This window comes from Perognathus longimembris, chromosome 7 (genome assembly GCF_023159225.1).
Source record: "Perognathus longimembris pacificus isolate PPM17 chromosome 7, ASM2315922v1, whole genome shotgun sequence".
Classification (NCBI taxonomy): domain Eukaryota; kingdom Metazoa; phylum Chordata; class Mammalia; order Rodentia; family Heteromyidae; genus Perognathus; species Perognathus longimembris.
The window spans coordinates 45336775-45357560 of record NC_063167.1 but is presented as its reverse complement, the minus strand read 5'-3'; the positions used below and the strand labels follow the sequence as shown (position 1 = coordinate 45357560).

At 39.7% G+C, this 20786-nt stretch overlaps 1 protein-coding gene across 14 annotated transcripts in view; it reads right to left on the bottom strand.

Moving 5' to 3' along the window:
• Positions 1-20786, bottom strand: part of Dnajc6 (DnaJ heat shock protein family (Hsp40) member C6) — a 137320-nt gene that overhangs the window by 21310 nt on the left and 95224 nt on the right. For all 14 annotated transcript variants that reach the window (XM_048351497.1, XM_048351486.1, XM_048351487.1 and 11 more), the window contains 10 exons: positions 19486-19535; positions 19249-19397; positions 13985-14107; positions 11328-11461; positions 9782-9976; positions 8315-8432; positions 5649-5728; positions 4687-4880; positions 4522-4602; positions 1278-1715 (listed from right to left, as the gene is read on the bottom strand). In XM_048351497.1, coding sequence (XP_048207454.1) covers positions 1278-1715; positions 4522-4602; positions 4687-4880; positions 5649-5728; positions 8315-8432; positions 9782-9976; positions 11328-11461; positions 13985-14107; positions 19249-19397; positions 19486-19535 — 1562 coding nt within the window. The remainder of the gene's footprint in view (positions 1-1277; positions 1716-4521; positions 4603-4686; positions 4881-5648; positions 5729-8314; positions 8433-9781; positions 9977-11327; positions 11462-13984; positions 14108-19248; positions 19398-19485; positions 19536-20786) is intronic.

Below are 20786 nucleotides of genomic sequence, written 5' to 3'. Positions count from 1 at the left end.
TTCCAGAGAGAGGTTTTTGTCTGATGAATTAGAACTAGATAGAAAGAAGTGCAGGGGAAGTAATCACGGTCTAGGATTTGGGACACCCGATTTCCCATCCTGGCTCCACTAATAACCAATGGAGGAGCTGGAAGCTCAGTACTTACCCTTTGACTCTGATACTACTTTCACAAAGGATGCTCCTAGCTGAGCTGCACGAGCCAAGACTAGCCCAGAGCCTTTCTGAAGAGTGAAGGATGAGCTTGGTGGGGGAAATTCCTACAATATACCATAGGCCTGGAGAGTTAAGATGTCCTTCTACCCTTTCAAATGTAGTATCCCCTTGGTCAATGGTGACAATGACAGAGGAAAGTTGGTTTGAGGTGGTTCTTCAGAAGGTATGGTGATGGAGCGCTGCTTATCCAGCTATGCTGTCTTGCAAATGTCAAAAGGCTGTGGAGGGCCAACCATGGGAAGGCTCAAGTCATTGGCAATAGGCAGGATAAAACTCCCAGAGTCACATGGGGCTTAGTCTCCTTACCCAGGACCAATTGCTTTATTTGCATTGGTTCTGTTGCTAGTCCATTGAACCTATTTTGAAATAACTAACATTTCACTCTGAATAACCAAAGCATGATTCAGGAAAATATTGCTCCCGGAAGGTATTACAGGTAACTCAAAGGAAAAATCAGAAGTCATATAGCCATGTTGGCTATGTTTTGGACCCTAGCCCATCAATTATCAGCAATATAAACTAAAACATTAGCTTAACTCTGAACCTCTATTTCCTCAACTATAAAATGGGGATAATGGTAGTAGCATTTATCTAATGAGATTTTGTAAGAAATAAATGGTCCTCCAGTGTTCTAGTCTATACCTTTCAAATGCTAAGTATCTTACAAACATTAGCTATTATTTTTTAATACTAATCTATTTACATCTCTAAGCAGAAGTAATGAACGCAGCTCGGGACATCAAGTCTTGAGAAAAGGAAATTTGAGGGCTGAAAGGATGGCCCTAGTGACAGAATGCCTGCCTGGCAAGGGTGAAGCCCTGAGTTCAAACCCCAGAACCAAGGGAGAAATGGAAGGAAGGAAGAAGGAAGGAAAGAGGAAGGAGAGGAGAAATTAAAAAAATAAGAATGCAAAGAAACAATACAGAATTTGATATTCTTCCCTAACAGAACAGACAATACTTCATCTTCTCTTATGTTCTCCATTTAAGTGAGAGCCTAAATATAGACTTCTCAAGCACTTCCAAGGAACTCAAAAAGTAACGTGCAACATGGGAAGCATTACCTTCTCCCACTCGAAGGGTCGGTGATGCAGAAGCCGAGGTGGCGGTGCGGCGCGGTGTTGACTGGGCGGATGAAGGACCGCTAGGATGAAACACATCTTCCATCCCTGGCTGTCCTGCCTGGGCAGGACCAGCAGCGCCTCCACCTCCGAACAGGTCGCTCAGTAGTTCGGAATTTGTGGGAGGAGCCAATGGGGGAGAGAAGTTCTTACTCATATCAGAGCCTTCTAATCCCAGAAGGTCCACCTCCTCCTCAGCAGCGGGAGGGGCAGCTGGCTCCTGCTGCTTTCTGCTGGCCTTCTTGGCTCCATGCTGCCTGTCGCCATTGGCGTTGCCATGAGGACTAGAAAGGGTCAGAAGTTCATCATCCGATTGCTCGCTTTCCTGGTTCACTAGGGCAGCGTGATCCTCCTCGCACAATGCTTTCTCTGATTTCTGATCTAAGGAAGGCCAGTGAGCCAATAAATGGTTAGTTACTGACCACAGCATTGTTGAGGCTTTTTATATTATTTTTATTTTTTTATTTATTTTTATTTATTTATTTTTTTTGGCCAGTCCTGGGGCTTGGACTCAGGGCCTGAGCACTGTCCCTGGCTTCTTGCTCAAGGCTAGCACTCTGCCACTTGAGCCACAGCGCCACTTCTGACTATTTTCTGTATATGTGGTGCTAGGGAATCCAACCCAGGGCCTCATGTATAGGAGGCAAGCACTCTTGCCACTAGGCCATATCCCCAGCCCATGAGGCTTTTTATATTATATATGTGTTATTCCAGGAGAAAAGGATACAGACTGTGTAAGCAGCTCTTTCAGACCCTTACCAATCAGATGCTTGATGTATACCATACTGTTTACTTGAGCATCTGAGAGGCAGTGTAGCCTTATGGGTAAAAATAGGAGCTCTGGAGCCAGAAAGCCTGAAATTGAACTCTAACTCCACTCCTCACTGGTTCTGTGGTTCTGGGCTAGTTGTTTTACTTCTCAGTGTAGTCTTTAACATAGTGGGTGATAACCAATAGCTAATTCACTAGCTACGTGAGAATTATAAAAGGATATTAAAAAGAGCTCAGATCAGTAGCAAGTAGAACTTATATGCTGATTACTATGACTATTGCTAATTTTCAGGCACTGTTCTAGGTCCTTTGGAAAACAACAATACTAACTCCTAGTCCTTTGCTAACATGTGTTGCTCACTTTCATTTCTTCCTGCAGCCCAAAGCAAGGCCTTTCTTCTACAGTCCAAAGCAGAAGTGACTCACTCACACACTAATAAATACATAGAATGGCTCTGCTTTATATCTTGCTTTTTTCATAACAAAAGAGATATTTGAAGTGTAGAATGAGTTCAGGAAAGATATTTTGGGGGAAGGAATGGAGATCCAATGGGTGATTTTCCAGGCCCAGCTTGAGATGACCTTCCCACAGATCTTTGCCACTTAGTTCGGATAGACTCACCTTCTAAATCGGGTACAGGACCCCACCCCTTATGCCCAACTCTGCCAAAAGCTGTGTGAAAGGAATGGCTTTCATAAGTTTGGTGCAAACTCAGCTGGCAGAAAATGTGAACTCAATATCCCTGGTTACAGGTTGTTAGCTGAGCTATGGCTGGAGGTGTTAAGTAGCATACCTACTATATCTCCTTTCTAAACTGCAAAAGTTCTCTATTCCTAAGCACATCTGACTCTGATTGGTTCAGATAAGAGGTTGTGCACCAGTGCTAACATCTCTTTCAGAGAACAGAGACACTATTTGTAAGTGAATTACTAAAATGGCAATGGAAAAGTTAGGAGTCAAGTTCTATTGAAAGCTCTTACTATGAGAAAGATAGAAGACAAATGAAACAAAGAAGAGGCTGTGAAATCCACCTGATGACTGGGTTTAAAAAGTTTATAGTCCCGGGCTGGGGATATGGCCTAGTGGCAAGAGTGTTTGCCTCCTATACATGAGGCCCTGGGTTCATTTCCCCAGTACCACATATACAGAAAAGGGCCAGAAGCGGCGCTGTGGCTCAAGTGGCAGAGTGCTAGCCTTGAGCAAAAAGAAGCCAGGGACAGTGCTCAGGCCCTGAGTCCAAGCCCCAGGACTGGCAAAAAAAAAAAAGTTTATATTCCCATTTCTCAAACAAAAATTCTGAAATTAAGCTTTTAAATTCAAAAGAATTCTATGAATACTTTTTCACCAAACACTGGAAACTTCTATAGGCAACAACATTTCTGCCTTACCCTCACAAATCGGAAATAAGTCAATCAATAGTTATAGCAAGGCCACCCTAAACCATGTACCAATCCCTTTCACAAATAAATTCTGACTGCTTAATACTGCACCAAGCCTTTCGGTTAATCTCAGAAAATTGTAAGGCAAGAATGGCCTATGTGTGTGGAATAGAATGCCAGTGACAAGACACACAGAACAGCAATCTGAGGTGAGATGTTGAGAAGGTTGAAAAATGCTGGGTGCCAATGGCTCACGCTGTAATCTAGCTACTCAGAAGGCTGAGATCTGAGGATCAAGGTTTGAAACCATCCCAGGAAAGAAAGTCTGTAAGACTCTTATGACCAATTAACCACCAAAAAGCTGGAAGTAGAGCTGTGGCTTAAGTGGTAGACCAGTAACCTTGAGCAAGAAAGCTCAAGGACAGCACCCAAGGCTCTGAAATCAAGTCCCAGGACCAGCACCAAAAAAAAAAAAAAAAAAGGTTGAAAAGAATTCTGAAAAATCTCTCTAGGTTGGTAGAAAGCAGCACAGTGATTTCTGCAAGTAGCTTTAATATCTATGTGCCAGAGTTAAGCTCCATTCTGCTTTAATAGTGATTATAGAAAACTGGGAAAGTGGTTGACTATTTTATACTTTTAAAGTTTGTTGAAGACAAGAAGTAGAGTCCTTTTCTGATCTCTTTGTGTTGTCCGCAGCCTAAAGAAAAATTTCAGAAAACATAACACTTGTCCATCAACAGGCAAGATATGATCCAGAACACAGTACAAAGAGAGAAGGTAGAAGTTTTCATAAGATGGCTGAAAGCAGCCATAAGTTGAATATAAGGAAGGGGTCTGATTTGAAATAAAAATGAAAGATTCTAGGTGAGTTCTAAGTGCTGCTTTAATTTAGATTGCTTCCACAGCGAAATGTCTTTATAGAGCAATGTAACTTACCACTTAATCATGTACCTCAAAGAAATGTTTGGAGGCATGATGCCCTGAATTCAATTCCCAATACTGAAGAAAAAAGGAGAAAAGAAATGCTTGGACGTACCTTGCCAACAGAGAGAGGCAAAGAAACCACCTTGCCCCAACTGCCTGGGGTTGTCAGGAGGGACGTCTAGTGGAGCCTGTCCTGCAAGACACAAGGCCATGAAGCATCAATGACAGGCAGGAAATGAGGCCATGTCATGGGTACCACAGAAGTTACTGAACATACCTCCTAAGGCCAGAGTATCCTGATGTTCCTGGTGAGAAGAGAAGAGGATGCTAGGATTGACGTCTTTCGTGCAATAATGCTCCCATGGTGGGGTTAAGTCTATCACTTTGTCATGGGGCTGTAACTCGACATCTAATGTCACTTGAAATAGCTGAGGGTATTTTTCTGGTACATCGCATGCATCCAACTCAGGCCTAAACAGGGATTTCAAAGAGTAATAGCAGTGAACAAAACAGGGGGACCAGTATGACATTTCATACAGAAACCTTCTTAGAGTGAGATGGACTTCTGGGAAAGACTTACTAACTAGATATGGCATGTTGCTTTTGGATGCTTAGTTTTCTCATCTAGAAAAAATAGAAGAGAATAAAGCCTGTTCAAAGAATCAATGCTTCTGCAGATCAAAGCATTCTGGACAACAGAGCTGACCTAGTCAGACAGTATGCACTGCACAGTTACCACTGTGAGCCTTTGACTATTTATTCCTATCCTGGCTCTGGAAACTCCCACTCATCACCTTAGCTTCAGCCATACCATCAAGTTCCCCCACCACACTCTATGATATAACAATGAATAGTTAATGTCTGAAACAGAGGAGCCTCCAGAACTTTGCTTCAGTGGCATGGCCAGGCATGCATTCTTATAGTTCATTGCTCATAGCATACCACTGATTAAAGTGTCATCCTGTGGAAAAACCAATGCAAAGGGTCAAAGTAAGAATTTGCTGCTCCCTCACAGAAAATTTTTGACCTTTCTATTTGAAATCTTTTATCCTTTTTTTTCTTGATAAGATCAATGCTTGTCAACTGAAAAATGTAAAATGCATCTACCCTCTGTATGGTGTGGCTACAGTCAACAGTGCTGTTGAACAGAAGAGGATTCTGGGGGATGCTACCAATAGCTTCTGAAGAGACATACAACAGCATTGATGAACGAAGACCATTGGCCCAAGCAGCACTTACTTGGTGAACTTTAAAACGGTGGTGTCCAGTGGTATGAATCCAGAGTGAAACTGGAGCTGGAATATCTGTGTGTTAGTCACCTAAAAGTATGTGACAGAAGCACATTACAATAGATTAGGGTAAATGGAAACTGAGCCAAAGATTTAATTTGGGGGAGAAAATATCTGTAACTAGGAGGAGGTAACAAACAGTACAAGAAATGTATCCAATGCCTAATGCATGAAACTGTAACTGCTCTGTATATCAGTTTGACAATAAAAATTTAAAAAAAGAAAAAGAAAAAAAGAAAAATATCTGTAACTATTTCCACATCTGATTCATTGTTTACTATACATGTTAAGTGATCTCCTAGCATTATTACTAGCCTCCTAGATGTACTCTTCCTCAACAAGCTATTTCCTCATCCACTGATATACCATGTTCTTGAACATTGCTATGCTCAAACTCACTATTCCCTTCTTCCTAAGAAACCCTTTTCCAAATCAATTGAATAAACCCTTCAAGGCTCACCTTGAAAAGTCATGTGCTCTCTGTACCCTATCTGGGCCACCACTGCCTAAAACAGTGTTCCCTCCAGCACAATGGGAATTCCAATACACGTGAGAACTCCCTGCTCTAGGAGGAGTTTTCCTTCCTTCCTTCCTTCCTTCCTTCCTTCCTTCCTTCCTTCCTTCTTTATCTCTTTTCCTTATCTTTCCTTCTTTCCCTTCTCTCTTTTTTTCTTTCTTTCTTCTTTCTCTCATCTCCTGTCTTTTTTTACATTTTTGGTGGCAATAGAGATTGAATTTAGAATATATACTTGCTATGTATGTGCTCTACTGCTGAGCTATACCTTCAGCAGTTTTTTGCACTATTGTTAAGGCATCTTGTCAAAATTGAAATTACAGGCACATACTCCCATGCCCTGCTTCTTTCCATTCAGAGGGATTCTCACAAACTTTCCACCTAGCCTAACCTGGAACCATGCTCCTCCCCGTCTTAACCTTAGTGAGACAGGTATGCATCACACGCCCAACGATGGGAAAAGAAAAGGTCTTGATGCATTCTACTTATAAATTCATTTGTTACTTGTCAACTCCATTGTACAACTACTTAATGGTAATAAAAGAAATGGGGTTTGCAGGGCACTGTTGCTCATGTCTGTAATCCTAGCAACTGAGGAGGCTAACATGTGAAGATCAAGGTCCAAATGAAGCCTGGACAGGAAAGTCTGTAAGACTCATGTGTGCAATTAACCACCAAAGAACCAGAAGTGGAGCTGTGATTCAAGTGGTAGAATACTACCCTTGAGAAAAAAGAAAAAGGATGAAGAAAAGCTCAGGAGCAATACCCAGACTCTAAGTTCAGCCCTAGGACAAGCAAAGGAGGCAGAGGGAAAACTTGAAAACTTTTCTGCCCAGGAGAACCTACGATCTGCCCATTTTCAACCACTTAAGTAACTAGGATTATAGATGTAAGCCATTGGTGCTTATTAGGCTGAATTTCTTTTTATTCCCCCAGTTTTCTTTTATTTTTTTCCAGGCTATAGGAAAAGCAAGATAATCATTTTTGTCTGTGTGTGCTGGTGTCTGAGCTTGAAATCCATTCCTGGGCACTGTTCCTGAGCTTGTACGCTCAAGGCTAGTGCTCTACTGCTTGAGCCACAGTTCTACTTCTAGCCTTTTTGGTATTTACTTGAATGTAAGAGTCTCACTGACTTTGCTGTCCATGCTGGCTTCAAACTGTGATCCCCAGACCCCACAGGTTAAATTTCTTAAAGGTGTTTAGGGTAGGGCACAATCTTTATTCTTATCTATCATAAACATTTAGGCACTGGATAAAACAGAGCATGAACTTAGCAAATACTTGCTTAATTAAAATATGGTTACTAGAAAGATCATCCTTATCAGCCAATAAGTGGCAGTAACCCAAATAACCATAAATTGACAGAGATTAATAAAACGTGGTATAGCTATATAATGGAATATTATTATAAGACAATAAATAGTACACTGGCACATGCAATAACATAAACCTCCAAAATGCTATGCTAAGTGGAAGCAAAAAAAGCCATGAGAGTCCACATACTATATGATTCTACTGCTATGAAATGTCCCAGTGATCACTTGTCAGTATGAGGTTACTTTTAGGCAATGGAGTTGGATAAGTTGTGGTGGTTGCACAAGCATTTAAACATTTTTTTTTGCAGAACTCAGTGCCTTGTACTTGGTAGGTAGGCCCTCTACCATTTGAGACATACTTCCTGCCCAGAGCCTTTTGAATATACAAAACAAAACAGAAACTTTATAGGGTGGCTTTTGTGTAACATAAATTTCATCACAATAAAAAAAAAACTATTTGACTCCACATCATTCACTGAAATCTCATCCCTATACTGATCCAAGCAGAGCTACTATAAGAAAAACACAGCATCAAAATGACCATGATTGGCTAAAAGTTTTAAAGCTGTCACCTTGTGGCACAGTAATCATACCACAGTCTTTCAGTAACAACCTTCCTAGTTCTTCCTTCGTAAGTGACAAAGATGGACATAAGCAATCTTTAAGGGCTTGTTCTCATCCTAAATTCAAGTCATGCAAGCCAATGTAATTTAGAGAAAAGACTCAAAAATACCCATACCAAAAACTCTGATGATCTAGTGCTATTAATTTTTTCCTGTAGCTTACCTTAGCTTGCAGCCGGCTCCCAATGGTGGACCTCAAATGATACATGGAAACAATCACATCTCCTTGTACAGTGATGTTTAAGGGAATGAAGATTTTCCCATCTTGAACACGATATTCTCTTTAAACAGAGATCAAAACAGATATTGAAAGAGAGTCTAACCTTGTACAATCATATAAACGCAGGTCCTCTATAGCTCTGACTACATAAATCGTTTTCCCAAGCCTAGACCCAAAAGACATTGCTTATCTTGAGAATAAACTGGGTTACAGATAATGCCAGCTGGGTGCAAATGGTTCTGCAGCATGTTAATGCATACTACCTCTCTCCATCCTATCTGGACTTCCAGATAGTCTAACTCCATTTCTGCTTTGCATACCTCTTGTTTTTCTCAAATGTACCATTTGTATAGTTTCCTTTTCCTAACCATAAGTTAATTGTTAAGCCAGTGCCTATGGCTCATGTCTGTAATCCTAGCTACTCAGAAAGCTGAGGTCCGAAGATCACAATTTGAAGCCAGCCTAGGCAGGAACGTCCATGAGACTGTTTTCTCCAATTAATCACTCAAAAGCTAGAAGTGGAGCTGTGATAGAACTCAAGTGGTAGAATACCAGCCTTGAGCAAAAAGGCTAACTGATACCCAAGTTCAAGCTCCAGTGCCAGCACACAAAAAAATACACTATTTCTGTATCTTATCTGAGTATCTTGGAAACCGTGTATACTGGTATTAGAACTAGGATATTGAAAGGGAATACCAAAATCGAGAGACACAGGGTAAAAAAAGACAAACAACCAAAAAAGCAATACTTGCAAAACTGTTTGGTGTAAATGAACTGAACAACTCATGGGGCGGGGGAGGGAAAAGGGGAGGAGGGAAGGGGGAATGAGGGACGAGGTAACAAACAGTACAAGAAATGTATCCAATGCCTAACGTATGAAACTATAACCTCTCTGTACACCAGTTTGATAATAAAATTTTTTTAAAAAAATGAATAAAGTAATTAAAAGGAATTAAAAACCCAAACATGATCAATATAGAGGCAGAAATGCCATACTGTAAGGGTCCAGCATACAAATGGCCAAATTCAACCTATTCCCAACTAATTTCATTCTGTGCTACCACCTACTCCCTTCTCTCCAAAACCCCCATAACCTCCCACTGGCTCCTATTCTTCATCACAGATCCTATAACTTCTTGAAGCATATCACCATTCACCGAGGAAAATCATTCATCATATCAAGCCTATTTCCTTAAATATCCCTTACTCCCACTGTGTGAACACTCATTATATCTCATGCCAGTCCATTAGCTTCTAGCACCATTCAATGTGCTAAGTCCTTTGATTTAGTTGTGTTAATGATTACTACTAGGATCATTACACAGTGATATAGTCCTATATGAAGAGTATTAACCACGTCATACAGGAATTGAACAGTATACAAAAAAGTGAAGAAAAGATATTACTTACTTCATTCGTTCAAAATCTGTACAGGTTGAGTATATTTTGGTTTCTCCAATCAGCACATCACAGTAAGGGCGACATCCATTTCTCTGTTTGTTGAAAAAAGGAATTGGACTGACAGTGATAGCCTTGATAGTGAGAGGCTTGAAGTGTGGACGGTAGGGTTTTTCTGCTAGTAGGTCACACATATAGCCCAGATATCTGAAACAGGATATTGCTATTCTGTGGACTCCATCACACCAGGAAAAAGAAACAGTCCTTGCCATGGGAGTCTGTCCTTGCAAATGACTGATTTGCAACAAAAATTCACTGGCATTAAATAGCAAAAGAGAAGGTAGAAAATTTTATCCACTGTCATTGCTATACTTATCTGATAAGTGAATATTTATTAAATCAAAAAGCCTGTGTGAGCTAGGCATGGTGACACATACCTGGATCCTTAGCACTCAGAGAAGCTAAGGCAAGAGCAGCACAAGTCCAGGCCAGACTGGTCAACAATGTGAGCACTTTTCTCAACAATACCAAACACAGCAAAAACAGGAAAAATGCTTATGAGAGCTTTACATTAGTTCAGTATTTAAACATCTCTTCCTGTTCCATTTACCAGACTGAATTTATCAGCAAAAGGCTTATTTTGAAAACATTTGAGAATTTTATTACCAAAGAAGTAAAAAGATACAATTTCAATAAGTAAAGGGAACAAAATTAGGATTATAGGTAAGAAAGTTAAACAATAATCTAAAAAGGGTTCCTTTTTTCAAAATCACTTTTCAAATTACTTATTATCATCTTTTTTTTGTTCACATATCTCAGTCACGAGAAAAAGTACACTTAAAAACTCCTTATTCTAGGGGCTGAGAATGTTGTCTAGTGGTAAAGTGCTTGCCTAATATGCATGAAGCCCTGGGTTTGATTCCTCAGTACCACATATAAAGAAAAAGCCAGAAATTGTGCTGTGGCTCAAGTGGTAGAGTATACTAGCCTTGAGCAAAAAGAAGCTAGGGACAGTGCTCAGGCCCTGAGTTCAAGCCCCAGGACAGGCACAAAAACAAAAGATAACTAACAAACAAACAAAAAACCCACTTCCTTATTCTGTCTGCATTTGCTCTTGTTAATCATTCCTCTCAAGCAGTGATCCTCAGTGGTAAGCACAAGCAACTATTGCTTGTATTTCAATAAAGATCCAAATAATGAAACAGAGCAGGACTGAGTTTAGAGAATTGGATCAGAAACTGGCTATGTCTGTCAGGTACTTGCAGACCTGCAAAGAAATCACAACCAGTCTAGTCTATTCTTCTCACCTGTAAAATGAGGGAAGTAAACTCCAAAACACTCTTTATAAAGTTTCCTTCTAAATTTAAAATAACCAACTATTATATGGAAGGTTTAGGAAACTATAGAAATTCAAGATTTTAATCCAATGTATCTGTTCCTATTGTTAAAAAACAATGCCAGATCATGTAGACAACAGTTTTGCACACCTCTATCAGCAGATTTCAGAGGGTGGCACTAAGTGGGCTACACACAGGACCACACCCCTAGTTTACAGTACCTCCTGTGGGATGGTGAGAGTCCAATTCCAGGTCGCTTTGCATAGAGCAATCGAACAGCAGGGCCAGGAGTGGAGTAGAGATTACAGAAAATGAACATAGCACCAACCAGAATAGACGATGCTGCCCGTCCATCCTGTCAATGAAGACACATACAATCATCAGGAGTAGACCAAATCTGAGAATAGCTGTGTTTGCAATGAGGAGAGTAAGAATGGTGCCTCTCACTTCAAAGTTTTATTCATTTGAAAGCAAAAAAAAAATCTATCTCATATATTTACATCACAAAGCAGCAAGGAAAAATACTTTTTCTTGGGATAAAACTAACTCCATGCTAACTCAAGAATCCCAGTGAAATAAATTCAACTTGCACATATTTGCTGAAAAAATAATGCAATCTTCAAAGTACCCTTACATGTGTACAATGATAACTAATAGTCACAGGCTCTTAATTCAGGAGTGGAAGTTAGAAGCTCTACATTAAGAGTATGAAATGTATCTCACCTCAAGTAGGTTCCTACATTCATAGAAAAGCTTCACCTGATACAACCTCATTCAATAGAATCTGTTATGGACTCAAAGTTGTGTCCTCTCAAATGCAGATGTTGAAATCCTAATTCCCAGAGTCATGGGAGTGGGAAGCAGGGATGGATGGGGTAGCAAGTTGTTTCATGAGGCTGAGATCTGAGGATCAAGATTCCAAGCCTGTCCTGGCAGAAAGTCAATGAGATTGTATCTCCAGCTGGACCGGAGGTGGGGCTCAAGTGGTAGAGCACCAGTCATGTGGGGGAAAAAAAACTGAACACGAGTGTGAGGCCCTTAACTGAGAGAGCCATGGTAGAACCTGCTGTCTGAGAACTATGTAGGATGATTGCTGGTAGGTTCTCAGAGCTCATAAATCAAGAGCTCTGACTACTGAAACAGGATAAAATGGATGTGCCAGTTCCAAAGGGAGAATTCATTCTCCTATCACCTTTTTGTTCTACCAAAGCCTAAATAGACTGGAGCTTTCTTTCCTACTTTGGAGACAGCATCTGCTGTGGCAAATGCTAACTTATTTTACAAATACATACAGTCACACATGAAATAGCTTTTGAGAAGTGTCCATATGAGAATTGTCCTACACTAGGTCTGCAAATTTGACAAATAAATATCACATCCTTAAAAAAACAGAAGTGTGAGGCCCACAGTTCATGCCCCAGTATCAGTGTGCGTGCGCACGCGCACGCACACACACACACACACACACAATTTTGCCTTGAAGTGCCATCAGACTCTAGCTTATAGCTTCCCAGAATCTATCTTTTTCAGGGAAAGCCCCTCCTTTCTCTTGTGGGGTCCGTACTCTTCCTGTTTTCTCATAGAACTAATCTATAACTGCTTCTCCAGGTGCTTTCAACAATCTGTCACATAAATCCTCTTAGTAGATAATTTTCAGTACTGTGAGGCTCTCTAATTATCTCATTCCCTATCCACTTTGTCTTAATTATAAATATTAACCCCATCTAGTTTGACATGTGTCCCCTTAAAAAGAGAAACAGAAAAAAGGTGTTGGAATAACTGTGCTCATTGGGTTTTCATACTTCATGATTTCATCATTAGAACTTGGAGTCTCTAGTCTTTCTTGAGTCATTCTGAAGTTCAGGCTCTCTAAACTTTTAGACATTTTTGGGGTGGGAATCATCAATGCACTCCAAATGGCTTAATCCCTAAAAATAATGTTTTGTGAAATCTTTTGTGCCTCCAAAAGGAATATTCTGTACCTTCTGGCATTGAGTTCTTACAAATGCCAAATATTTTGCCTTAATTTCCAAGCATTTGAGAGTCAACATAGAAAGAAAAAGAAATACCCTCTAAATTTCTTCCCTGATTTTAGCTAGCTGATTCTCAAGAAGGGATAAAAATCACCTAGTAAAAATGCACATTGAAGTGTTTAGAATTCCTAGTATTTATGCTCAGATTGACCTGTACATATATTCATTCATTCAAACCATTTGTAGTTGTGGTCCAAGGAGAAAAAGGGTATGGTTCTTTCCTAAAAGATGATGGTTTACTGGGAAAATAGTATAGTATGAGGCAGTATATTGAATGAATGCATAGGAAAAATGCTTGTTTTATGAAAAATACTCAGAAGAATCAGAAAGATTTTACTCAAAGTTGAGTTTTGATGAATAAGTAAGAGACCTAAGAGAAAGGACTCTAGGAAGTCAATGGCCAGAAAAACCACCAGTCCAACTGAGAATTACTCTAAAATATAGTCTTTCTATGTAACTACAGACAAGGACATAAGTGGATTATTTTCCTTCAAAGGTACATAACAAATAAATAAATAATGTGTCACCATGTTTATGTCAGTTTCATTCACACAAAACTCAGTAGGTGCACTGGAAACAATGCAGCTCTGTTATATAATAGTACATTTTAAATTACTTCCTCCATTCTGTGAGTTTTGTATACATTTGGCTTATTCACAATTACCCAAGTTATATGCCAAAAATCACAACTTATTTTCACATGGCTCACAGTTCACATTACTAAATTTCTAAGTAGAGGTTCAGCAAAATCAACTGAGTTCCAAGGTCACCTACCACCACTGTGGCTAGATACATACATTTCTGACTAAACTAGACCAACAATGACCACAGCAAAGATGACTCACCAGGCAGTGGACAACGCAGACATTTTTGGGATTCTGTAGCAGCCAGTTGTACATATTCTTACACACAGCAAAGAGGTTGTGCAGACTTGGGGCCTGCCTAACGGGCCAACTGCATTCTGAGACCTATGGAAACAGAACAAAAGAAAATGGATTCCCCAAGCATCTTCTATCCCATACAGGTAAGGGCTGGCTGGTTGTCAAGCTGTTATTGGATTGGCTAATTTTTATCTTCTCCAGCTCCAGCAACTGAGTTCCATGAAAAGAAAGCCCATCACTTCGTCACTTCTGTAACCCCAGTGCTCAAAGCAGATGTATTTCCTACAAGTAGGTATGTTGTAGATACTTGCTGAATAAGTGATTTTTAAAAGGGAAGATAACCTATGACAATCTCTTTCTGAAAAAAAAATTATGTATATGTACTCTGTCTTGAAGAAGAAAGAGGTGAATCAAATTTGTTGGGATTTTCTCTTTTAGATTACAATAGAGTCAAAGTGCAAGAAAATTGTTTTCCCAGGCAATATTTTAAAAGATTTTTTAAAACTTCAAACAACCCCCCCCACACACCAAATATCAATATCTGTAATGAGTTGGCTAAATTGTTCTTCACACAATGAGCTAACAGTTCCAGAATCGTTAAACCCATCTAGTAAATAATATTAATTTAAACTACTCCATAATTGTACATTTACTTCTACATATAATTACACACCATTAGACAAACACATAATTAGGATTTTTAAAAGTATGTGTTCTCTCTAAAGTAGGAAAAACATTAAGGCATAAAAAAATACAAAAAGTAATTTAAAAAGGAATTCAATCACTGTGAACTCTTCTCACAGCTCTATGGGCTTCAGAGTCCATGCAATAAGCACGATTCTTGATTATGTGACAGTGTATGATACCCTCTCAGCCTTCCTGAACAACTCCTGTAGTTGCTGAGCATCAGAAACACCTTGTTGATTATGAGGCTTCATGATACTCCCCAGTGAGATAAGAAGTCAAAGCTTCACCAGGACTGGGTGTCCTGCCATTTTCTCTCCTCCATCTCTCCAGCACAAGACAGCAAGACAGCATGCACAGAGGCTTCCAATGGGCTAAGCCTGGGAGCAGAAAATGCTGCAGAGAATGAGACTGACATACTATGATCTAGTGTTTCATGATTCTCACACTGCTTATGGAAAGAGGATGCCTGAGTACATCATTTATTGTGACATTCTATTATTAGAGGTATCAATCACAGTTACCACTTACTGAGCACTCACTCTAAGCTAGGAACTGCTAATCAAGAAGCCCATGAGGAAAAATGTAAGAGTCCTTTTAAATATTATTATTGCCATATTCATTTTGCATAAGAGATAACTGGGTCCAAGGGCAGGCAAAGTGACTCTAGGAAGAGGACAGTTGAGATGTGAGCATAGAGTCGTTTTTAAAGCTCAAAATTAGTGTAGATTAGAGGATTCCACCTAAATAAAAAATAATGAAATTTCATGTACTCTCCACTATACTATCCTGTCTGATGGTTGTTAAGGAGAACTCGGCTTTGCATTCCTATGGTGTGACAACTTCACGTGATACGTATTTTACCCAGGTCATATTAAGTTCATAGAAAGTTACGTAACTAGAATGTGTGGTCTCTGGCCCTCTAGCTTGCAAGATAAGGACAGTTTGCTGCCTTTTAATTTCCTGTCCTGACACTAAAACACATGGGCAGAGGGGGAGATGAAGTGATTGATTCTTAATGTCACTCCTCAGTAGCCACTCCTCACTAACCTCAAACCAAATCAGAAACCTCTGGGAGCTATTATAGGGATCTCTTGCACAGAAGAAAAGGGAAGAAATACATATATCTGTAGACCTTTTAAGAAGCCAAAGTCCAAAATAAATTTCCTCGAAATTTGCTACCAAAGGGGAAGAAATCCTACAAAGTGTATGGTTTATAATTAGTCAACATGAAAGAGGAATCTACAAAAACCTACTTGGCAATTAGTTTCTATGCTACTAACAACGTTCCCAGTTTTCTTTCTGGATGGTCAAAGGAGAAAAGAGTGGTCAAGGCTGTACTGGAAAATCATGGTTCAAACTTAAGAATTTTAAGGCAAGGTTAAGCTAGATGTTTTTTCATACTTTTTACATATTTTCAACAGCAATGTCAAGAAATAAGTGGGAGCATAGCTACAAACCTGGGAAAAACCGAAACAATGTATGTACACACACACATACACACACACACACACACACACACATATCAGTTGGTATGGTGTTTATGCTGTTGTCAATGAGTACATTTTGTACACAGCTAGTAGTGATGGTTATACAACATGGTGAATAAAATTAATGCTACTTAGTTGTATACTTACAAATAGTCGAAATGATAAACTTTACATTGTATATATTTCCCCACAATAGTGTGGTATTTTTGTTTCTTTGCCAGTCCTGGGGGCTTGAACTCAGGGCCTAAGCACTATCCCTGAGCCTCTTTGTGCATAAGGCTAACACTCTACCACTTGAACCATGGCACTACTTCTACCTTTTTCTGTTTATGTGGTACTGGATCGAAGCCAGGGCTTCATGCATGCTAGGCAAACATTCTACCAATAAGCCACATTCCCAGCCACAATAATGTTTTTACAAGCAGAAGCAGACAGTTAAGTTCTCCGAGGTCTACCAATGGATGTGAATACTCAGTGGTTCTGCTTGTCTTTGTTAACTTACTTTAAGAATATTTGGTTTACTCAGGGGGGGAAAGAGTAAGGGGGAGGGGGGAGGGGGTATGAGGGACAAGGTAACAAACAGTACAAGAAATGTATCCAATGCCTAACGTATGAAACTGTAACCTATCTGTACATCAGTTTTATAATAAAAACTTAAAAAAAAAGAATATTTGGTTTAGGGCTGATGGCATAGCTCAAGTGGTGGAGCCCTTGCCTAGCAAGCACAAGGCCCTGTACTATGAAAAGAAAAGGAGAAGAAAAGGAGAGAGAAGAACATTGGTTTCTGGGACTATATTGAGAGTCTGGCAGTACTGGTCCTTTTAATTCCCTATAAAGAAATTAACAATTTGGCATTAGTACCCCCATATATCTATCCTATCTCGACAGATAGATAGATAGATAGATAGATAGATAGATAGATAGATAGATAGATAGATAGATATAGGTATATAGATATAGATATAGACAGATAGATAGATATCTGGTCTCCCTGTATAGTCAGACCATATAGGCTAGGTTAGCCTCAAACTTGCAACCTTGCCTCTGTCTCTGAAATACTGAGATTACAAGCATGCACCACAATGCCCACAAGCACCTCGTTTTTCACTGTGGGTGATTTGCCATGTACTGTTTTGGGTTAGGTCCCCTGATAAGTGAAACTAAAGAGTTTTATTTTTATTTGGCTGCACATATGCTAAGAGAATAGCTATGTGCAGGCCCAAAGAAATATAGATTACATAGTTTCCCTCATTTGTATTAACTATAATATGTCTATGATATTCTCATCAGGGGATTACAATATCCCAATTGCTATGTGCATAGGACCATATATAATAAAGCTTATCAAAATGAACTCCAAGAATTGGAAACCAGGAGTTCTTTCTATGCTCTGTATGCAGTTATTTCTATTTTTCTTTCTGTTTCAGTTTTCTGTAACCTTTGTCTTATACACAAGCTTATCTGATTCATAGAAGGGAAAGGGAATCACAGAAATATCAGGACAAAGGATGAACTAATGAAACAATGATAATCATTAGACACTATGTTGGAAATGAACTTTACAACTTGGGGGGAGGGGAGTGGAGAGTGATAAGCAGGAGAAAATGGGGGAAGGGGCAACAATGTTTTTAAAGACATGTACTTATTACCTTACTTTTGTAACTGTAACCCCCTGTTCATCACATTCACAATAAATTTTTAATAAGAAAATGGCTATGTAATTATATTATATGACTCCTGAAAACTCAAATGGTTTCAAAGCATACAACATAATCAAAAAGGAACTTTGTCCAAGGCAAAGTATCATCCTCCTGGAAACATCCTGTTTTCCCACTGCCACCTGTATCCCCAAATGTACAGTCACATAATGAAAGAGTAATGTGATTGAGTTCTGGTCAAGGCATAGAGATATACAATGCAGAGCCAGACTCTGTGAGTCTGTAAATAAAATCAGTCCTACCCTAGGTATTCCTACACTGGTTGCTTGTAGAAAACAATGCTGCATTTATGAAAGGAAGATTTAATTGTAGACCAAACCCTCCACTAAACAGAAAAAAAAAAAAAAGAAGAAATGGTTCCTCATGGTCTGGGTATTAAAACCAAGGGAAAGGTCTCCAGGTAGTGCAGAACCAAATGTATGGAAAGGCCAAGCCAAAACATTTGAAATTATTCTTGAGAGGATAAAAGTTTGATTTTAGTGGGTAAATTGAAACTTTACTAGCCAGAAATATCAGGTGCAATGTGAGATTCACCCTACAGCTAGCTCTCATAGCTCCTTAACTCGCCTGAACTAAGATTCCTCTACATCATTTAAAATGTACTTTTCAAGGGAAATTCAGCCTTTCCAAGTAAAGAGGGTAAGGAGCACAGGCCCATAGCTAGTTATGAGCTGTGTAGTCATGAGAAAGTTGCCCTATCTCCCTGTGCCTGTTTCACTAACTCCTCAGAGACCTTTTATACTACATATATTGCAATAGTACTTGTAACGTTCCCACTGCAGTACAAGTGATGTACTAATGTCCACTGATGCCATCACCATTATTAAATAGTAATAGTACTCCCAAACCTACAGTGTGGACAACTGACAGTTATCCTCCCCTTCTAAAAGAGGCATTTTCATGGGATGTCAGAAATCTGTAGTGTGTCTAGACTCTTCTAACCACAGCGTGTCTCATCGTGATACCTACCCAGTAATTAGGAAGGTGAAAGACCTAATTACTGTTACAGGATGGGCAGTGACCTGCCCTATGTCACAGTTCAATATCCACCAGAACCTCCTCAACCATGTCTCAAAGGAGCTATCAACCACCAACGGATCTGAGCCCAAACTCAGATGGTATTGCACTGAAAGATTAAATCTTCCACAAATACCCTCAACTTAAGGAAATTATGCAGAACATCTCATAAAGCCAAATCAATCTGTTGTGGACAGAAGTATGCAGAATTCTTACTTTTGCACCTTCATATGCCTGATGCCAAAAGCTTTGAGGATACCACCTAAGAGGAAAAAGTGTGATGTCTCCAACAGTGCCATCCCAGGCAAAAATCCCTTACCCGACTGTGAAACTTGGCAGTTCGATAGGACTTGGGTGACAGATTGTAGACTGTGTAGTGGTCCAGATGTCTGGAATCTAAGAAGCTCCGGATATCATCAACCTGATTCCTGAATCCTATGTCAACATTGTCCAGAGGAAAGGACATCACTAGGAGAGGCCACACAGAAAGAAAACAGGTGAAACAGGTCTGCTGTTTTGATGAGCAGCACTTGAAAGCTGAGAAAAGAACACTTACCAATAATTCTGGAGGTAACATAAGTGAAGTCTAAATCTCCCTTTGTGTAGCTGAAAGTGACACAGGAAAGGGTACTCATTAAAATGATCCCAATATGCTAAGACTTCTCTCTCACCCCCAATGCACAACATAAACTGGGACACTTCTGTCTAGAGGCATACTTGGACTCCACTCAAGTTCTTCTTTCTAACAAGGAAGCATCAGCGAGAGAAGAGCCCACACCTTCAGGGGGTTCAAATATGTCACCCAACTTGTGCACCTCAAAGCCCCATGGATGCTTCTAGAACAGAATCATCTCAGAATAGAATCCCTGCATGTTTATTAAATTTCATTGCTCTAGCCTCTCTGCTTACATGGAAATCTGTCCCCTAGCTATGAGTAGCTAAGGGAAAGACAAAGAAGTGATTGGCAGGGGCTGGGAATATGGCCTAGTGGCAAGAGTGCTTGCCTAGAATGCATGAAGCTCTGGGTTCGATTCCTCAGTACCACATATATAGAAAAGGACAGAAGCAGCGCTGTGCCTCAAGTGGCAGAGTGCTAGCCTTGAGCAAAAAGAAGCCAGGGACAGTGCTCAGGCCCTGAGTCCAAGGCCCAGGACTGGCAAAAAAAAAAAAAAAGTGATTGGCAAAGAACAAATGATAACTGCTTCTTATTCTTGGGAATCAGAAGAAAGAGTAAACTTTGCCTTCAAACAAGATTATAATGAGTTGATGAGTATATTGAGATTGACATTTGCATTTCTGATTCAAAACTTCATCTTGTAACTTAAACCCTGTGACTTTATATTAATTAGGAATAAAAATAACTGACACTATTTTTGTAAAAGTGTTGAAATGGTAGAAGAGTAGAAAATTTCTACTAAATAGAATTTCAGGGACTAATACAATGCAGAAAGCTCTGTTTTGATTATAATCCACAGGTATTGCTTACTCTGATTGCATGTGCATGATTGCCTCATTTAATCCTGAAACTGTCCCAGGACACAAACATTATCAGGGGATAAAAATAAAGTTCAAAATAATGATAAAAGTCAGGGAATGCATGAACTTGTCTTAGATACCATGGCTAACAAACACAAAGTGTGTCAGCATCCAGTATGTCTCATCATAAAGCCCAAGATGGCAACCATCACACTCATATATTCATGAGCAAAGTTCTCCCAGATGATGCTTATAGCTTCTAACAGACTCAACTTTCTGGTTTCAGTGTCAATCCTTAACTGATCAGATGGCATGCAAATAGATGACAAAGCTGATACTGTTTGAATCAGGCAGTTGGGAAGTGACCGAATCTCATTGGAG